Source organism: Vidua macroura, chromosome 8, assembly GCF_024509145.1.
Source record: "Vidua macroura isolate BioBank_ID:100142 chromosome 8, ASM2450914v1, whole genome shotgun sequence".
Classification (NCBI taxonomy): domain Eukaryota; kingdom Metazoa; phylum Chordata; class Aves; order Passeriformes; family Viduidae; genus Vidua; species Vidua macroura.
In genome coordinates this window covers 26,592,854-26,613,791 of record NC_071578.1, presented here as the reverse complement: position 1 = coordinate 26,613,791, position 20,938 = coordinate 26,592,854, and the positions used below count along the sequence as shown (strand labels likewise).

The 20,938-nt window shown below is 40.1% G+C and overlaps 1 protein-coding gene across 1 annotated transcript in view; it reads right to left on the bottom strand.

Annotated features, from left to right (window-relative positions):
- Positions 1-5,113: 5,113 nt before the first annotated feature.
- The window catches only part of CHAT (choline O-acetyltransferase), a 31,164-nt gene continuing 15,339 nt past the window's right edge, over positions 5,114-20,938 (bottom strand). The window contains exons 6-15 of the mRNA XM_053983927.1: positions 19,940-20,120; positions 18,764-18,941; positions 14,189-14,358; positions 11,794-11,894; positions 11,468-11,596; positions 10,099-10,221; positions 8,520-8,661; positions 7,396-7,456; positions 5,384-5,446; positions 5,114-5,140 (exon numbers count right to left, since the gene is read on the bottom strand). Coding sequence (XP_053839902.1) covers positions 7,439-7,456; positions 8,520-8,661; positions 10,099-10,221; positions 11,468-11,596; positions 11,794-11,894; positions 14,189-14,358; positions 18,764-18,941; positions 19,940-20,120 — 1,042 coding nt within the window. The 3' untranslated portion in view covers positions 5,114-5,140; positions 5,384-5,446; positions 7,396-7,438. The remainder of the gene's footprint in view (positions 5,141-5,383; positions 5,447-7,395; positions 7,457-8,519; positions 8,662-10,098; positions 10,222-11,467; positions 11,597-11,793; positions 11,895-14,188; positions 14,359-18,763; positions 18,942-19,939; positions 20,121-20,938) is intronic.

The window sequence follows — 20,938 nt, the reverse complement described above, 5'->3', positions numbered from 1 at the left end:
CCCAATAGGGCAAATTTATTTTTTTCTTTACATGCAAATCTTGTAGTAATAGATGTGAATATTTTAGAACTACTTGTAGGGGATATTAATTAATTGGTGGTCCTTAGTATTTAATTTATGTAATATGCATATAACTTACTCAATTTTTTAGGTAATAAAATGGCACAAGGTAATTATGGTTAGAAATGGTAGTACAACACATACTTTTATGACTTCCTCCTTCATTTCAGTCAGTGAGACCAAATCTTTTTTGCTGACTCGTAAGCAAGAAATGGTAGATTTAGTACACAGAGTTGTAAATGTTGGCAACAATGAGAAACAAATGACACTTTGGTTCTACACTATTATATTACTAGTATCATCTTGCTTTGAACAGCTATGTCATGTTTCTTCCTAGAGGGATTCAGGAGAATAATTCCCACAGCCCCCTAGCGCTGGTGGTCACTCTGCAGCTGTGTGGCTGCATCTTGTTTAGCAGGTGGCTCTGCTGTAGTAGAACTGCATTTGTTGCACAGATCTCTCATTGCTAGGAGACTTTCTTCCACAGCTTTTGCAAACATGTCTGAGGAGGTTTCCTTACATTCCTTAAAGCTTGAGATGCAGAATAATAAATGCTCTGGCTGAGGGTTATAACATGCCCCATATCCATTGGGCACCACAGGCCCATAGCAGCAGAACATTTCCATAGTAGTAGGAACCTGGTTGCAGGGAGAAGGGAAGGAGTGATCTCTGATTAATCAGGGCACCTAAAATCAGCTGCTTAGGAATTAGGAAAAAGAGAAAAAAAGTGCTAAAAATGCTGGTAATGTGGTGAATCCAGCCTTGTGGAGTATCACTGTCTTCTGAAGTCCAGACCTGGAGATGATTTACCTTGGAAGTCAAAAGCTGATCTCAGAATAGAATCTTGTTTGCTATGGTTTAAAAACTGGTGTAGTTTGAGGTGGTTATAATGTATTTCTTTGCTCAATTTATATAGATATTTGAAAGGTAGAAGATTTGTTATTGATAGGAATTTTATGTAATCCTTGTACATAAAATGGATATGTAAAACTTCTTTAAGGTTTTCAATTTCTTAAGGTTATGTTAAATTTGTAATGTGAAGACTGCATTAAATTAGAGAAATGAGCATTGTCCATTTCTAATAATAGTTTATAACTGATGCTCTATAAAAATACTTTAGTGCAACTAGGCGTTCTATTATGCCCCAGTTTAATCATGGCATAATATGGCAGTGAAACACTTTTGCAGAAAATAAAAGGTGTTAGAAATCTATATGTTTCAGACTTTGTGTTCATGGGCCTTCTCAAACAACATTTGCCTTTTTAATGGTGTAGAACAGGCCATTAGTCCTGCTAATAGAGCCATAGAATTGTCAGATGAATTTGCTGTGCAACAGCCGAAGGCCATAAAGCCATTCAGAAGCACTCTTTGCTCATGGATAGTTTCTTGGAGAATTTATGTAGTAGCATGTTGGTTACATTCATTCATGTCTGAAAGCCTACAAACATTATGACAAGATCAAATTACTTATTAAGGTTTTATGCTGTAGCATGATATTGTAAGTCTCTTTTGTTGCATAGTCCCAATCTGTTGCAGTTGGGTTAGTGTTTCAGTTAATGAATTCCTGCATAGATTTCTTTTTTCATTAGGACTGCTACTACATGCAATGAAATATTTAATTTTTAGGCTGTATGACATAAAGATGCTTCCTTATTCAGAACATTAAATGTAGGAAGTATTGACTCTTAGAGTACCTTTGTATGTGCACATAACTGTAAATCTCTAAATGTCTGTACCTGTCTAAAGTGTCTGTAAGTCTTAAATTGCACGTCTGCATGTGTTGCTGTCCTACAGCAACCAGCAGAATGCTCTCAAAGGTCTTAAATGTAGCAACTTTTAAGAGTAAAATTTCCTCGTGGCTCTTGGCTTTTTGTTTCTCAGAGTGGCAGCCCTTCTGGCTTGCTATACTGTCAGTGGAGTAAAGACTGCTCACTAGAGATGTCGTCTTAGGGGAAGGAGGAAAAGAAGGGGAATGGAAATATATGTAGTTTGGAAACTGAGCCCTCATGTGAATTTCCAGAATTTCTGCAAAGGACTTTGGAATATTGCCTTTGAAGTGATAACTGCAGTCAGTATTTACTGTGCTGATGAACCAAAACAGGATTGAAAATGTGGAGCAATTTGCAGACTTCTTGATGATACTGCTTTTGTTTGCTTGCCTTTTTTACATTGTTCTTATTGTGAGCAACAAGGTCTGGCAGAATACAAATGAGCTATGCTTTGCTTGGCAAGACCAGTGAACAGGAGGCACTCACCTGGCTGGTTGAGAGGATGAATCGATTGCTTGTCAGATAAGTCTCATCTGTAAATATCTCTGGCAGTTCCTTGAAGTGCTCCCGTGCCACCTCTCTGAGCCCTAGCAGGTGATTGTCAATTGCCATTCCAGTAACAGCCTGTGATAAGACAGCAGCATTTAACTGAGTTTGCAGGCATTTGGACTGTTACTGCCCAGTGCTCTGGTCAGAGCTGATGAACTTGGTTTGAGTGATGTAAAGCCTGTAATGTTCAGATATTACTTACTCTGAGTATGTACGTTGCTGAAGATCAGTAACTAGAAATTCATTTGGTGCTCTGAAGATTTACAAATTAGGAAGGAGACAGTCCTGATGCGTATTATGTGCTGATGTTATCTGTGTGTTCGTTGTCTCTCAGAGCTGGATATCATAGGCTGGGTTTCTAAAGATGCTGAGGGGAGCATATGGGACAGCAGAAATTTCTAAGCCTGATTTGGAATTTTCTGTGCATCATTTGGATTATGTTTCAAGGTGGAGGTCTCCAAAACACCTCCAAATTGGAACAAATCTTCCATCACCTTGCTGCCTGCATCTCCCTTTGGCAGTTAAAGCATATGCCATTCCACAGAACATAGATCCAAGGATCTGGTAGGTGTCTGCAACAGGCTGAGCAGAATAACAGATAGATTTGCCAGTGATCTATCACAGATCTATGAGCAAGCCCCACTGCTTTAGAAAACTGGAATTAGGGATACAGAGGCAGTGGTGGCAGCTCACAGGAGCTGCTGCTGAGCCTGCAGTGAGTCCCTGCCATCAGCTGCCTATGCTCAGGTCTCTGCTCTGTCCAGCTACCAAGTGCTCTAGACTTAAGGCATTTATTAGCTTTAAGAGCTTTGCCCTACAGTAAATGTGATTGAAGATGGCTAATGGGATCAAAATTCAGCACTGGGGGCTTGGTAGACAGGATAGTTACAGAGCTTTGTTTCTTTAGGAAACCAACCCAAAATTTGGTCCAGCCAGGCAGGAATTGCCTCAGATAAGTGTGTTCAGAATCCTTCAGTCCGGGTTTGTTCTTGCTGGTGAAAACATTGATTTTGTGGAATGAGCTGTAGCTCTTCTGTGGCCCAGGCTGAAGTCATGTAGGAAGGCAATGCTGAACTAGGAGCATTGCACTGCCCTGAGAGCAGAGCTGATATCCCTGTGGCACAGGACCCTTGCAACAAGGGGAACAAACAGCCTGAGAGAAGGCAGGATATAAAAAAGAGCATGAGCTTGATTTTCCTCTTAAGGATTAAAAATAAATAAAAACACAAGTTTACCTCTTCTCCTACAAGGAGAATAATTTTAACCACTGCTAAGTGCCTGAAACAGGGAGTTGGGAGTGCTTAGCCTGGTTTAGCTTATTAAGAACTAAACACCCATTGGTAAAGGAGCTATTTGTTCATCAGCCCAGACAGAGGAAGGATGCTTGCAAAAAGGTAGCATACATCAGCAATGTGTTTATGTTCTTTTTCCCATACAGGGAAACTGACTTGATAATCAAAGGAAATATTTTGCTATCACACAAGATTTATAAGGCTGTTAGCAATGACATTTTTGCAACATAGATCAATGTCATGTCTGAAGAGAGGCTGAGACAGGCTAACGAAATAAACTGTGAGTCAACGCATAGGAAAAAACGGGGCTAAATTGAATTTAGAGCTCCACTTTTAAGATAGCAATGCTACTAGTAAGCCTTAACAAGGGGAAATAAAATCATTAAATTGCTTTTTGTTTTATGAAGTAGATTTTTTTTGTTTTCTTAGGAGCTATTACATTTCAGTCTGTTATGCACAATTTAGTCAGACCATCTAAGTCTTACTCAGAGTTTAAAGCCCCAAAGATTACATACTGCTATTCTGAGAAAGGAAGGGGGAGCTTGGAAGCTTTTGGGAGCTTTTTAAATTTAAAGATAAATTATTTTTCCAATGGAAGTTTTAATATTTTCCCATGAGCTACACTGAAGGCTGAATTTTATAACAGTTTCTAGGTTTGAAACAACTTGGAGGGGAGAATTAATGCACGTTTTTATATTTTTCCTCTTTTTTTTTTTTTTTTTTTTTTTTGAGAGCTGTTGTGCAGAAATTCTGTATTCTGTTGGTTGTGACCCAGTAGACCTACAGTGTGTTGTGTTCATTGTGAGGTTACCCTAAGATGGTTCAGGTGAGGCAGTTGCCCTGAAGTAAGACTTGGCTTCTCTTTACAGAACATGTGAAGTCCCAGCTTCTAAGATGTGGGTTCTCAGCACAAGGCTTGAAACACAGAATTGTTTTTCTTTTGTTTCAGTCTTGCCTGAAAGCAACACTTTGCCTCTTCAGTGCTCAGAATATACCTTTAAAACAACCTCTGAAGCTGAACGATTTCTTGAATATTATGAATATTCAAAGAGTAATCAAAAATATGGGTTTATAGGCAATGGTCTGAGTCAAAACCATAGGTAGCAAATTCATTTATCATAGCTGGTTATTAATATTTATTCATTTCATAAGTGGTATGACTAAGTTGTTTATAGAACAAGTCTGTGCTTTGTCTTGGCACAGTGGGACGTAGAGCATTACCCAGACTGAATTGTCTCATTTTTAATCAACAGAAAATGAGTTGTATTTGATATTAAACTGATTTCTTTACTGGAGGGCATCTCTCCCTTTTATTAGACATTACATTCAGGTCTCTAAAAGAAAATTTACTATAATCACTCCCTCATTGTTAATGACCTCTATTAGAAATGGCAATTTGGAATACCAGAATACATGTTCCAGAATACCAGTCCATCTGAGGATCAGGTTCCAGATAGGGACCTCTATCATCTAGTGAAGAGAAATATAAGAAAATGCATAGATGGTTAGTATTAGGTGTAGGTTTTCTTAAGTTGAGGTTAGTTGAATATGGCTATTTGGGCCATTAGAAATGTTCCTAAGTGTGACACAGCAGATACTTTCCTGTTTGGAGATGCCTAAATTTTTCTAGTGTTTAAATAGCTAATGACTGTCTTTATACTTTTCTTGAAAAAGCTGACTAGTTCTTATTCAGGCAGGCAGTGTTTTACTCACCAGAACAGAGTAATTAGTCTGAGCTGCAATTGCATCCTTAAATTTCTGCATCTTCTCAGAATCCTGTTGGGGTAATCAGAATATATGTATTATTGAATCAACTCTGAAAGAAATAGCATCTTCCATCAACTAACTGAGAGCCAAATAGCAAGCACCCCAAATGTCAAATAAGTACTCTGATAAATGAAAAGCCACAGGGATCAATGTCCTGATCAGCACCAGCACCTGATCGTGCAAGGGGAGAACAGGTTTCTTGGTGGTGGTTTGTTTGAAGTCAAGAAAAGGCTTGCAGTTCCTTTTGTGTATTCCTTCCATGGATTTTGGGGATGTAGATTATTACCAATAGAATCACTATGTTTTAAGTAGGGAAAATAATTGCCTAGTGTAATTCAGTATTTTCAAAACAGACAGGCAGCGTACCTACTCCAGAATGGTTTATCCAGACAATGACAGTGATATTAATGAAAGCCATTACTGGTATTTTACTAGCCAGTCAAAAAATTACTCCCATGTGTGAAAGGGCATCTAGAATTTTCCAAGGCTGTGTCCACAGATGACTCACATTTCAGATAACAAGCTAGTAAATTTTAACTCCTGTCAAATGGCAGCCTTTTATATTAAGGGAATAATCTTAAGAAGTGTTGCCTTGCTGTACATCAAGTCCAACACTGCAACTTTGGGAGACCCTGAAACAGCCAGAAATGAGTGGGTCTCCAGATAAACAGGGGACCTTCAGCTCCTATGGACGATGAATGATCTTTTGAACAAAGAATTCATTTTAGAACCAAGTCAAGGTCACCATCAGGGACCTTCAAAATACAAAGTCTGATATTTTTTCACAAGGTTAGAGCCAGGCCTTAGCTCCCTTGTACAGATTAAATTACCAAATGCAGTCTTTAAATCTGATTAATTTACAGCCATTCAAGCAATCTCTAGTGTCAGTAGCTGCTGCTTTTACAGCAAGTGTCAAATGCATGAGATATTTCTCCTGCTGAAGAATCAATCTGACTCAATCAATCTTTGGTGACTGTTCAAGCTATCATTTGAGGATAATTTTTGTTTGTATCAGAAGAAAAATGTTTTTTAATTGGATTTGAATTAATGGCTATTAACAAACAATATTTTGGGGAGTTCAAGGCTACTCTTTGTCCAGAAAAAAGAATTAACCCCTTCACATTCAGAGCAGTGTGTAGGTCTAAAGAAATCACCTTGGAGTAGGGTTGTATTAAATTAATTTTCTAATGTTTCTGTGATGCTAATATATATGTAATTTTGCATGGAAAGATGAAGAGTTTCACATCAAAACAAAGATTTATTAATGTCTGTTGGAAAGAACAATCTCAGACCAGTATAAGTGTCCTTTGTATCTCTCAGTGGAGAAGAGGCCCAGAAAACTATCACTGGGATGGTTTGCAGTATGATTACAGGTTTTCCAGGGGAAATGAAACCATTATTCCCCCTATTCTGTATGGCCAAGGCATGCAGTAGAAAGATATGAGCTTCATCTAGAGACACATGGCATTCTTTGGCTTGCTTATGTAAAACAGGACAGTTTAGGAGGCTGGGAAAGGGGAGCACAATCTCAGATTTGGGTGGGAAAAAGGTGAGAAATGCTGAAGCTCTGGGAGAGCTGCAGGAGTCAGTAAGTGTTTGAAGAAGGCAGGAAGGAAGAGATAGTTGCAAGGGGCTAGAAAGATCTATTGAAACCACGTGGTAGGAGCATGTTGGCTCCTGCCAGGAGCACAGTCAGTGTGCCACAGCATGGGCTGGGACTATGCCGAGTGCCCAGGTGGGGAGAGGAAAGTGCACAGAAAACAGGAACTTCTGATGAAATGTGATTGATAACTGTCTTGCCACACAGGACACTGATAGCAAATAAAACCAGCCTCTTCTTGCCTACTGTGTGGTAGCCACTATTCTGTGCAATAGTATGGTCATAGTCTGCCATGAATTACCCACCCAGGAAAGGGAGTTACTTTGGGTTTTTTGAGTTATTTTACCATGGGACTTACTTGAGCTTTGTTCATCAGGAGCTAAGTTCTGAGCATGATAACGTTAAGGAAATTGAAGAAGCTGTGGATGAAGAGAGGACTTATCTGGGCAAATTTTCATAATTCTCTGGGATGTTAGATCTTGGTTTATAATTTTTCATTAATTTACACCTAATCTATAGCCCAGCAATGCTTCTAGCAATATTATGCTAAATTCTAAAGAACAGCCATGTGGGCTGTTGCCACTGGAATGAGCTTACTGTGAAAAATAAACTGTATTGTGGCAGCATTTTGCATCTAAACAGCCACCTGGAAATTCCCTGTACAGCAGCGCAGTGCAGTGGGTGGAAGCGGCGCAGAGACATTGAGGGAGGCTCTCCAGGGATGGTGGGCAGGACAGTGCACAGGGCTGTTTGTGCAGCTCTGCTCTCAGCTGCACCTCTTTGCATCCCCATCTACTCTGTACAGTGCTCATGCTTCTGGCAAACAGATGGTGGTGTCCCAAAGAAAGGCAATTTTAATTTTTCTTTTTGCAGTATGATATCAGGACAGTTTAGAGAGTTGTTTGATTAGCTTGATGAAGCTTTTCATCATTAAGGTTCAGCTCCCTTGAGGATCCTATAGGACTTAATCTATTTGGTAGAAACATCCCTTTAAAACAAAAAAGATATCAAGAAAGAACATATCCACATATCCAGAAATGAAAGCATGGGAATTACATCACTTATTGCAGGCTGCAGAAGAACTAACCACTGCAGGAGACCTGCCAGGCAATTCCCCTGGTGTGGCAGTTTAATGATCCTGAACTTTGCATGTTCAGCCTAGATCTCTCCAGGGAACTGAACTTGCATCTGATGATAGAACATTCATATCACAGTACTAAATCTAAAATTAGATATTATGTTTCTTCTAATGTCACATTTAGGTACCTCTGAATCTTTTGGATGCTTAAATAAAAAAAGGGAATATTTATATTTAGCTTAATGGTTGGTCTGTACAAAAAGCAAAATCCTGTAATGCTTGCTGCCCTGCCCTATGCCTTCATGTTCTCAGTTAAGAGTTAAAAAGTGAGAGAATTGGGACCATGAATGCATTCTTTACTTAGTGGATTGGCAAAGAGGACAGAGGGAGCCAGCCCAACATACCGACACAGCTGCCTTGTCACCTGCCATTGCCTTGACAAAAGCAAATGCTTCGGAGGTAGCAGACCTAATATTCTCAACCCGGCCCTCCTCAAATCGGCGCAGGGAAGCGCTTTCATAGGTTGGGACAAGCCTCCTGTGGCACCTGAGAGAGTGAAAGAAGGAAAACAAAGAATGACTGTTTTCTAAGAGTCATAAAGACTAAGAGAAATATAGGCTTGGTACATTTTATTGTTACAGCCACACTTTTATTTCTGGCACAGTATTCATCTTAATGTCGATAGAATTCTGTAAGAAACTTTAAAAAGATGGATGCTCGCTCCTTCCTAATATGAAGAGCTGCATACAGCTGTATATGTTTTAGTTATGCATTGCCAGTAAAAAATGACTTGTTGTGTAAAAACAAGGCTAGTAAAACAAAAATTTACTGAAAGATCTCAAGGAATGTTTTATTTGTACTGCATCATAAAATAATTGTGTAATTCATCATTTACTTATGGGCTTGAAATATGTTTTATTTAAAACAAGAGAAAATGCACTGAGTGCATCAATGAAAAGAAGAAAACTAAAAGGGGAGTAGGGTGTTTTTTGTGAGCTGGAATGAAAACCCTCATAGCAATTAGAACAGATTATGAAGACTGTTATTTAATTTGGGTCCAGGTATACAGATACTACTCCTTGCTTCAGGAGACAGACTGTGTCTTTCAGTTGAAGCAGGTGGTCTCAGAACACAACTGTTCCCTAAGGTTTTTATGACAAACATGGGATTTATATCATGGCTGGAATCCAGATGAAAATCTTGGGCTAGGTCATTGTTGAAGTTTTATTAATGGAATATGCAAAATGGATGTTCAACAGATGTTAAAGGAGTACATGAAATGTGTTAAGCATCTCTGATCTTGACCAGGTAAAGACCACTCTGGGATTTAATTAGACGTGATAAAGAATTTTTTGTGTAATAGGCTGTTCTGCAGGAAACCGTGCAACCTGTCTCTACCCTGGAGTTCTGGCAATGTAGAAAGAAGCTTTTAACTTTGATAAGACCATGGAAATTAGGGGATCTTATCAAATCTGGGGATGCTTGTGAAGAAGGGAACAGCAGGAGTTACTGTTCTGTGTAGGAACTCCAGTCTGATATGCTGCGCTGTAGTGGATGCTTTTCCGCCTGTGCCAGCCGTGCATGTGTGGTTACTGCTGTGGTTCCTCCCAAGCTACCCACGAGGCAAGGCAGTGGAGTTTCTGCCCCAGGGACCTGGGCTGCTCCAGTCATCCCTGCCATATTCCCTCACCCTCTCTACGCCAAGCACTGGGACAGCTGTCGGGAGGGTACTGGCTGGGATTGGCATGTGTGGGACACAGGGATGGGAAGGCAGAGCAAGAAGAGGGAAAGGGAGTGAAGAAAAGGAGTACTCTCTCCCAGAACCAGGTATCAGTTTCTATCTTGTCTGCCCTACAGTCATTAGGCAAGATCACTCATTTTCATGCAGGAGGCATTTGTTTGAATGTTGAGGAAAAAATGGACCCTCTGTATAAAACCCCACTACCTTGTGTACCTTGTTCCTATGAATTGAACAAACCTTACCTGTAGAATGCCAGCTGAAGTGCTACTTGAATGTAGGCATCTGGGCTAATCTTCTGTTTCTTAATGAATTCCTTTCCATAGTGTTCAAACTTGTAGGCTATAAAATCCAGATTTTCCACTGCCCTGGAAAACAAGCAGAAGGCAGTTACTATTGGGGTAGATGTAAGAATCTCATAGAATTATTAAAGTTGGAAAAGAACTCTTAGATCATCAAGTCCAACCATTAACCTACCCTACCTTGTTCACCACTAAACCGTATTCTGTCCCATTTCTTGTTTGCAAATAAAACCCAGAGATCTTTCCCTGCCAGTACCCTCCTAGAGGTGAGTGGTCTCCTGCTCTCCTGCTCTGCAGACAGTCCTGGCCTTTGGTAACTTGTTCCTAGTCAGTAATTTTTATTCATTCAGATTCTACGCCAGGCTTGTTATCTGCAGCTTTAACTGTAGCACTCAAGTCTGTTCATTTGAGTAAGACATCTTTAAAACAAACAAACAAAAAAAATCAAACCAAAAATCCAGCAACCTTCCCTCAACCTTAGTGTTTCCACCCCTGAAGCCTAAGCAAGGGTCTCCTTTGTTCTTCACAAATTTCTGAGAGATTTACTGATGTGAGAATTGGGTGCATTTGGGACATGATGAAGGCCCTAAGCTCCTTGCAAGATTCAATTCAACTACCTTTATTTAAAAACACAAAGGAGTTATTCTGCATCCTGAATGTTCTCACTCATATGTATCTTTCTAGCCACTTTGAGGTCTTATCTAATGCAACCACACTGGACATGCTTACAGCTGATCATGCAGACAATGTGTTAATTCTCTACAAAGAGATCACAAGCCTCAGTGTTGAGAAAAAATTCTTATTGCTGCCCCCACCCCCACAGATCACGCAAATCTTTGATGGCCTGGAAACAGAGTCAGAAAAACTAGAGTTTGTAGGAGCAATATGAATGTAAACAAATTACGTTCCTGAATTCAAGTTGTTTATTCAAACCAGTTGTATTCTCCTGTCCTCTATATGTACCCCTATTGCCCTGGCTTCAGATTGAGTCAGCTCAAACCCATAAGACACAAAACCAGAGGATCTGTATTGTTTGCATCCTGTGGAAATATGGGTAAGCTGTTTTTCCAGTGGTTTTTGGAGTACCTAATATTTACATGGAAGGAAAACACTGGTAATGCAATTCCTGAATACAGACAAGTAGCTTCAGCCCATAAGGGTCTTATCCTGCAGAGAGATGCAAGGTATGTACAGCTTGGTAAGAAAAGGAGGAGCAGGAAGACAAGAAGCCCTCAAGGAGGGAGCCCATGCAATGTGCTGGGTACTTCCCAACTTGCAGTCATGGCTGAGAAAGATGAGGCATCTGTACTACCTTTGGAGTTTTTCTGCTGCTGATGCCAAATGTGTCTGAATATCAGGGGAACACTTCCATCTTAGTCTCCGTGGAGCAGGAAGCTCGCTCACTGAATCAGCTCGGACTAATTTCTTGGAACTTTCTTTCCTGTTGGTATATAAGACAGACGTTATTAAGGTCACAGGAATCATCCATTTATTAAACACTGCTCTTTTAGCAGGTGAATTACTGCTTTGCAACAGTTTTACGTGTCTTAGTGCCCCTGTGCATCAGGGGAAATTTGCCACTGGCAGGGGCTTCCCAGGGGCTGGAATGGGTGTAAAATGCACAGAAAGGGAACTCACATGTGCCTGAGCAGGTATTCAGCACACTGCACCATTACGATGCCATCGAAAGGGGAATGTTCGCACACGGTCCCGCAGAGTCCGTCTCTTCCTACCACAAACTAAACCAGGAGAAGAATAGGTGCAACATATACAGGGAATAAATCGTGTTCTGGCTAAGTTATCCATGATGGAAACCTGACAAAGATGTTATCCTTCCCCTGTGGTTTTCTTATTGCTCATATCAGGAGCTGCCTTGCCCTACAGATCAGTGGGTGACTTACAGATTTACTGCAGGAGACTTGCTTGTCCTGTGAAAGGTGTTGCACTGAATTCCTTTCATGCTGCTATTTGGGACTGAATCCTGTGAGAATGTAAATGTTAGCAATTCCCAATGGAATCTGAAAATTTGATTTAGCACCTGCTTTATGGTACATAAAACTCATCAATACAAAGACAGGCCAGGCTTCACCTTCCACTTTTGAGGACAACAAAACATCTGTATGTGGGAAATCCTTAGGATCCCATTTTATTACAAAGCTCATCCTTATTTGATAGCTTTCTCATAGCTTATTTTGAATCTTTTATTTCTAGATGCTTTCTTCATTTCATTTCCCTCTTATTTTCTTAATTCCATTGTATACACATGGCACTGATGGTGACAACCTGCTGCACTCCAGTTGTGTGATATACCCATGCAATTTGTAACTTCTGCATCTCATACAAAAGCAGATTTCTAGGCCAATACTGCAGCTTTCCTGTCCTTTTTCTGGGCTTTTCCTCACACTTACTTTGAAGTGCATTTGGCTGGACTTCACCCACTTAGCTCTCTCTTGCACATTTGTATCACATCCTGCCTCCCTGCTTTCCATGAGGTTTTCAGAGAGTGGGCATGACACAGAAAGTTCACCTGGACATTTTCTGAATCCTTACTGCAAAGGTGAGGAAGAATATGGAGAGAAAGAACAAATTCTACTGTGATAATGGCTTCCTACATAATCTGTGTTTGCATACAAGGAAATGGGATCTTATTTCCCTAAGAATTTCTCTTCACTTTTGAACTATTTTGGCCTGAATACATCTGGACAGATTAAGCTCTCTCACACTATATGCAATTTTATTTGCTTTCTGCTGCCTTATGATAGTAGACAAAAAGAAAATGTTGTTTATTCTCATCTGCTTGAAATATCTCAACACTTGACCCTGCAAATAACAGGGTTCTAACTGTTCTAAAGACAAGTGGTCTGTTCTTCAAAAGAGTCTGCTAATAATGTAATTTGCAGTGGCATTAATCAGGAATGATTACTGAAATGTATTTGCTCTTGGGTAAGTTGGTGCAAGTGAAATTATTTATGGGAGTAGAGAAGGGAGACAGAACAGAGAGCACAGTTGTGCTTATGGATCAAGATATTCTGGCCTTGGTCTGGTACAGATTGTGGGATAAGCAACCATAGATCTGAAAAGAAGGACTGGAAAAGTACAGCATATACAGCTATCAAGCTTTTTGAAACGATGTGGTTTTGTAAGGCTGCCAAATAACACATACAGCAGGCTGATTGTGTAACTAGTGGGAAATTCTTGCTTAAGGATGTAACTCTTTGGGGCTATAACTGCTTGGGGCCACAAAAATATATAAACTGATCTGTGATAAAAATAAAGTGCCTTCAACTTCTTTTTGCCTCAACTTCTCGCATCCCTCCTTCAAAGTCCTGTCTCTCAGTCATGGCAATTATTTTAGGTGTTTCTCTTTTCATGTTGCTGTTCTTAGATATGGCAAGAGCAAAAAGCATTATGCAAGCAATGTATCAGTCAGGGTTTTTTTTCAATTTTTCATAAGGTGTCAACATTGTTGACAGCTGGAGATTAATACATCACTTCACTCTGGGTCTATTGCAAAGTGTGGAAATAACAGTGTGGTGCTTTAAAATATGACGATAAAATCTGATGGGGAAAAAGGCTAGAGAAGTCAATATTAAGGAAAGTCTCAACAAAGATACCATTAAATGAATAAACAGTCTGTTAAGTGAGGATTTAAACACATGCCAAATTATAAGCAGTAGCATTTCTTGGATGTCAGGAAAATGTGTAAGAAGAGGAAACGAAGAAAAATATCATGCTCTTTTTTTTCATTCTGGCATACTAGGCCAGCATTTTCATTCCATTTGACTCAGTGTAGAAAATGCATTGTTTTTTTATATCCAATGTCTACCTACTCACACATCTGAGTATCTGTGATATCTCAAGAGCAAAGGGCAGCTTTGGAAAAGGTGGAAATGTCCCTGCTTCCCCTGCCTTGCGAGGGACAGCCTTGCTCACACCAAACCTGCCCATCTTCCCCTCTTTCTCCCACCTGACTCTAAGTGGTCCCCACCATAAAGCAATGTGCTAATGTTCACAGTGCTGGAAGTTTCTTTACCTGCATAGGTTTGTCATACCAACGATTGGCCCCATTTTTATGGTAGCCTCCTCCATGCAGCATCTGAAATGCCATGTTTGTGTTGTTGAGCTCCACCCCACTGGGGCTGTCCAGGCACACCAGGCATATGCACCGCTCAATCATGTCTAGAGAGTCGCGGTTGGTGGAGTCTGGGGATAAAAGAGTGAAATGTTCACATCTTCTTACCTCTGAGTACAGTACTGGCTGGGGAACCCTCTGCCTCGGAGAGCACTGAAGATCTGACTCTGACTCTGCAATGAGCTGGTGTCTGCAGAGATTCTCTCAGCAGCAGATCATCTCAGTGCAAGGGAACATTATACCAAGGCATTAATTCCTGTGTTAACTTCTGTGACTGTGTATCTCTCACATGATTCAATAATAACCACTTTCTTTTTCTGCCTTTCATTTCCTTGAAGTAATATTATTATGAAATAGATCTATTTTACACTTAAAGCCAGCATTGCTTACTTATTTTATAAATAACAGTTACAGAGGACAGGTGGAAAATAGAAAACTTCAGAGCTCATGCTATTGCTGCAGTATTCAGCTCTGGAACAGCAGAGCTTAGAGTGTTTTTGCGTTTTCTCCCATGAAAACTCTTTTCAGAACAAGGAACAGCAGGGTCTATGTTGGTTTTGTCTTACTGTATTAAAACCCTCTTGTCTGTCCTGTCTCTGATCATTAGCTTATATTGCCTACATCACATGAGGAAACATCTGCAGATGAGGTTTTGAGGTTTAGTTTTTGGACATGGTTTTGCCAAAACTATGGGTTGCCACGTTACGCTGCTCTCCTGTCACTACTGTACTGCTGAATAAAATGGGCTTTTCTGGATCTCTTTCTGTTTCTTTTCCCTGTCTTGACCCTCTTATATGGTTGGACTACTGCAGGTATTTTTACCTTATCCTCAGTGCTTTCCTCCTTATTTATGGTATATTTATATATTTCTCAGTTTCTTTGTCTAGCTCAGAAATATTACAAAGATTCTGGGTTTGTTTGCATCTGAGCACCAGTTTGAAGCATAGGAAATATTTAATTGTGAGCACTTTTTACAGTTCCTCATTGAAAAGATAAAGTGTGCAACTTATAACAAGAATTTGTTTCATTTAAAAACATATCAAATTATTAATTGCTTTAACAATTGTTAACAAGATCAAAGGAAAAAGGGCTTTCAAGTGTCAACATAAAATTCCTTTTGTTCTTAAGAGAGCAGCTTTCATCCTCTGGTTTTGCTAGATTTTGGTGTAAATGTAAACTTGTTTCAGAATATTCTCAACAAAAGATATGAATTCAGATTGATCAAAACTTCTTTCAAGTCTAGGCTAAGTTCAACAAATATGTGCTTAATTCAGAAAACTATTTTAGGTGAAAGAATGGAAACATATTTAAAATTAAACAATTCTGATTTGCATTTGAAATATGGGGCCATTTCAATATGTGCATGTTTTCAAGGTTTGCAAGTATGTACAGTAGCTTGATTGTCTGAAAGAGCAGCAGTTTCCATAGTAAGAAATAATGCACCTTTCCTGGAAAGTAACATAGGTTACAAGGAGTAACGTCGGTTAGTCAGAACCTTGAAAAAACCCAGACACTTGTTACCATCCAGGTTCATTCTTCAGATGCTGTGTAGTGAAAAAGAGACCAAATATGCAAGAAATTTAAATCCTTTTCTGTGTCAAGAGAAGGAGAGGCAAGTGATAGCAGTGGCCGAGAAGGAAGAGGGGGAGCTGTGGCCTTGTGCAGCTTATGGTAAGGTACTGCTTATTGCTGTTTGGTGGCTCCTGCAAGGCAGCATTAGCAGCCAGGGCCCAAGGGACAGAGATGGTCAGCCTGACTTCTTGCAGGCTCCCTGGGGACCTGGTGGAGTGCAGAGTGTGTTGTGTCCCCTTGCCAACAGAAGAGTCCTAGGGAAAGCAGCTGGAACACCTGCCAGCTCCTACAAAGGCTTGAGCCAAGAGATTGTGTTTGATGGGGCGTGCAGAGAGGTTGCTGCCCTGCAAAATGTGAACACCAGCATCCCTTTGGAGTGTCTTCAAAAGCATTCAGAAGCTTTATAAGAGAGAAGACACATCCCTGTCCACTTGGCTGCAAAGCTTTTCTAGTATCTCACACTTGCAGGGCTGACCGTATTTGTGGTATTTTTTTCATTGATGATCTGGGTGCATCAGTACAAAGATTGAAAAGATCCTTGTGAATGGAACTTGCCCTGTATACATCAGCTTCTGGTGCTGGCAGACAGGCAGCTTTGAGGAAAAACAGCTTGGATAGTGATTTACAAACTGCTCACAGCTTGCTCAGCATTCTGCTTTCCACTGTTTGATAGGTTTATATATATTTCATTGTGGCTGCTACCACACATCTTTGACAGATATGAAGCCCTTAGTCTGACATATGGCTTCAGAGTATCTGGAGTCTAGGTATTAGACTGAATAAAATTAAGCTGTGCCAGAAACAGAGAAGTAGGGGAAAGATGCCTTTACAGAAGGAAACAAACATATCCAGAGGGCTGATCAAACACTGAAAAATTATCATGTGAAGCAGGCAATAAATTGCACGAGAACTCATGAACCATGACTCGGGATTGAAAATATCTGCAGGAAGAGCTAAAACAAAGAAGAGTTAGACCAAGCCTAAAGCCTGCAAGACATTTCTTCCTTTCTAATGCACAGTTGCATTGAATTGGCCAGTCAGCTCTTGGTTAGTTGGGGTTTTTAAAATTTAGTTTTAGAAAGGAAAATATGAGTTTTGAATCAAATTCAGATGTAGGATGCATGGGACTGTAGCCAGTCACTTCATGCAGAATTCACTTCCTGTACTTAGGAAGAGCGAACTAGTTCTGCAGCCTGAAGGCAGTTACAATGCTGAGTGTGTTTATAAATCACTGATGGCTGGGTTTATTACAATCTCGTGGACATTTTCTCACCTAGAAGACCTATGCTCTACTTGCAGGTCTGTGGAGGCCCATGGGTATAACTCCTTCACAGCCTCTGCAAAGCGCTGGTTTTCTGTCCCAAAGCATTCTCTCTTGCCCTGCCCAGCACAGACCAGCTGTGGAGTGACGTTTCACCCACACTACTTCCCACGTTCTCTCTTCCTCTCTTATTTATTGTTGCAGGAACATTTCACCATCACAGATAAGAAAGAAAAGGGCTGTAAATGATCATATATCCATGTGTAACAGCAATGCATTCACTATATAGAAGAGCTGTGCTGACATGAACGGTCTGGGATGGGATTCCTGCTTAGATTAGAGAAGGCTCACATCATGGTCCTATGAGGGTTACTAGTGCAGAATCTGGTTTTTTTTCAGCTGCATAACTGAGTTGTTTGCCTTCTGATTAAAATTAATATTCTGGGAAATGCCAGGCAATCTAAAAACACCATGGAGAGGGTTTTGCTAGTTTTTGTTGATTTTTCTTTTTGTTTTTCTTTTGGATGATGTAGGCATTAACACAGAATTTTGTTGAAAGTTTCAAGGCATTGACTGTTATACTTAGTATGATATGAAAATAAATGACTAGGTGTTCACTTCAATTATCATTAAAATAAGTTATTTATTTGTCTCCTCCTTTAAAAAGAAATGATGGGAAGAGGAGGAGAAAGCTTAAAGATGGGACTAATGCTATATAATATTGCTGAAATAGTGGCCAGGACTCTGTGTGTGTATCTGTACTAAGTTTTTTAAGCACAGATAAACTTGAATAAGAAAAAGGGAATCTTGCTTAGGAGGATAAACTTATTTTGAGACTATTGGCAACTCTTGTATATTCCAGGGCATTAGTAAAACAGCAATATTTTCTGTGGCATTGCTAAACTGGAGATAGATGAGTTAATGTTTTCTTCAGGATGAAGAAGTAAATACTTATTACATGTAAAATGGCAAAAAGAGGGCATTTTTATCACTTAGCCTCAGGGTAAAATACATAAGGTGTGATATGATAGAGGTCACTAATCCTACCCTTTATTTTAATCTATTTCCAAGTTTGACATTCAAGTCCAGAATCTGAGACAGCTAAATGCTGCCTGTTGGAAAAGAGAGAGAGGGCAGTCCCCAGATAATAACTGGTGCTACCTTTCCTAGATATTTAAGAATTGGTTGAGTCAGCCCTGGGACCTTCTCCATTGATTAGCGAGAGGACACAACTAGATTCAATAGGTGTTTAACTTGCAGGTGCTTTTGTTGGATAAGATCAATAATATCAAATAGTTGCCAAAAGCTAAGAGGATACATCATTCCTATTGGTACAAAATAGATATGAAGAAAGAGACAAATCACAAAATCTGACATAACGTAATTTATGTGATGAAAAACAAAGAATGGAGTGAGAGTTATTACATGGCATAACACTTAAACATACACAGCCAAAGGGTCGAGCTATTTCTGCTGCTCCCCTGGCAACACACATCTTACAGAGTTTCCTACAGCTGGAAAAATTCAGCAGTGGGGTTGCACATTCAGTCCTGTGTTTGCTGTGATGTTTGTTCTCAGCAAAGAAAGGCAGTGATGGTGAGGAGGAAGATGATGAAGAGAAAGCTGGGGTTGCTGCGGCTAACCTTTCATAAGGGTCATCCTGGCCTCTGCCCACTCTGTTCTTCCGTCTGTTGTCAGCAGGCCAATTGGAGGCAGCATTTCCTCTTCATTCTCTGCCATTTTTGCTATCTTTTGTAACTGAGTGAAAAGATCTCCCTCACTGAGACGACGGAAATTAATGACAACATCCAAAACAAAAAACTGCAAAAAAATTACAGAAGTCAGACGATCAGTCAGAGGTGGGTTGGACCCTCCAACATTTGCTGTCACCTATTGACATGCTGAAGTCCTGCCAGGAGAGCCAGGCCTGGATGCAATTCAACACAAAACCACTAAGGAATGAATGGCCCAGGGCTCATCCCTCCTGTGTTTTAACACCAATGTAATGCCAGTTGCCATAGGGGAATTACAGTGTGTGTTGGACTCAAATAAAATGTACCCTATTTGAATAAGCTTTAAAAAAACTTGGAGAAATAAAATCAGGCAGTATGTAAGTAATTTTCATGGCATTATTTGTTTAAACATAACCTAGCGAATCTAGAAAATTTCCTGTGCTTCCTGGAAAAGCAGAAAGCACTTCACTGAAAGCTACCTCCTCATTCCAAGAGCACCTACAGGCATGGCTCCAGTAATGCAAATAGTCAAGCTGGGCTATAAGGTACTGTGCCCAGAAACAGACTCTGCTGCTCCCTGCTAATTACTGGTTGGGGCAGATTCACTCTAACACTTCAGTATTTCTGCCTGTACCTGTGCTAACTTCTTCAGACATAGCTTAGGGCCCCTACATGGCGTCTATGCCATGCATAGGTGTGATGGTGGTATAGTTGCCATGAACTTGACTGTGCCAATACTTGATTGTCATGAGAAGAGCGTTTCCAGCAAATGCACTCTAATAGGATTCTTTTTTCTTTGTGATTTCATCTCTGTTTATTAAGCATTTTTCTTGGAAAGAGAAAGCAAATAAATTCTGTCACGCTCCTCCTTTCTGCACCACTGTACTCGGAACATAATGTGGGCCAAGGACAAAAATGCTGCAGAAGCATCTTTTAGAAATATCGACTGCAAATGCTTGGTAAGAAGTGAGCTCATACATAGCACGCTAATTGCATTTCTGAACAGAGATTAGATTAGGCTCTTCTGGAGTGAATTTAAGCAAATTAAGAAATATAGAAAGGTATGAAAAAAGAAAACCAATTTACCTGATTGTTACAAGCAACAATGATGTGCTCTGGTTCTGGCATTACATTGCTTTTCTGGGCCACGAGGGTATCTTTGGTAAGTCCTGGAAGACGATAGGAAGAAAAGAGTCCATAGTATTGCTTCATGCAGAGAGGATGGCCAGACAGCTGTCCACGAGAAAAATCAGTAGGTAAAGCATGGCTGCAGAGAAGGAGAAAAACACAGCCAGAGGAAAAGAAGGGAGACAGAAAGGAAAAGAAATCTTATCTGTCCTTTGTTCTGTTACAATTAGATCAGGTATAACACAAATTGAATAATAAAATGAGATTACAGTATAAGGGAAATAGATGAATTCCCATACCAAAGTTAAATACATCATTCCTGGCAGCTTCATGCATATTCATTAAGCAAATGCATTATCATCTAGTGGAAATGGAAATAGCAGGTTACAAACAGCTTTGCAATGTGCATAGGAAGCCTGCCTAGACGGGACCCTGGAAATTTGGCAGGACGGAAGTCAGCAGAACAGTCAGTACCTTAAAGAAAGGTACTGATGAAATTCCCTGCAAATCACAGAAGTCATGTACTGTACTGACTGGTTAGAGTGTGTGTGAGAGGGCCTTGCTTGACAACAGGAATGACTTAGGCAATACAGTAGGAATTTCTATTTTCCACAGGTACTCACTTTTGTGCTAATTTTTACTTAGACCCATGGAGTAACATGTGCTGAAAACCTATTCTTTTTTTGGTTGGAAGGTAGGTGAAACCAGCATCTCTTTAAAAGCTTCTTTAGTGGCCAGGGAGAAAAAAAGAATTATCACAGTCACAATTATGATTATGGATTGTAAAATACCCCACTGACACTGCAGCAGGAAATAGTGGTGCTGCTGGTCAGGAGAGGCTACAGAGACCACTGGAGGAAGAAAATCTTACAGTGCAAAGATTTTTTTCTTCTGCAAAAGAGAACTAAGCTTCCAACTTGTCAGACAGGGGGAGGGGTAAAGAAGCAGGCAAGGAGG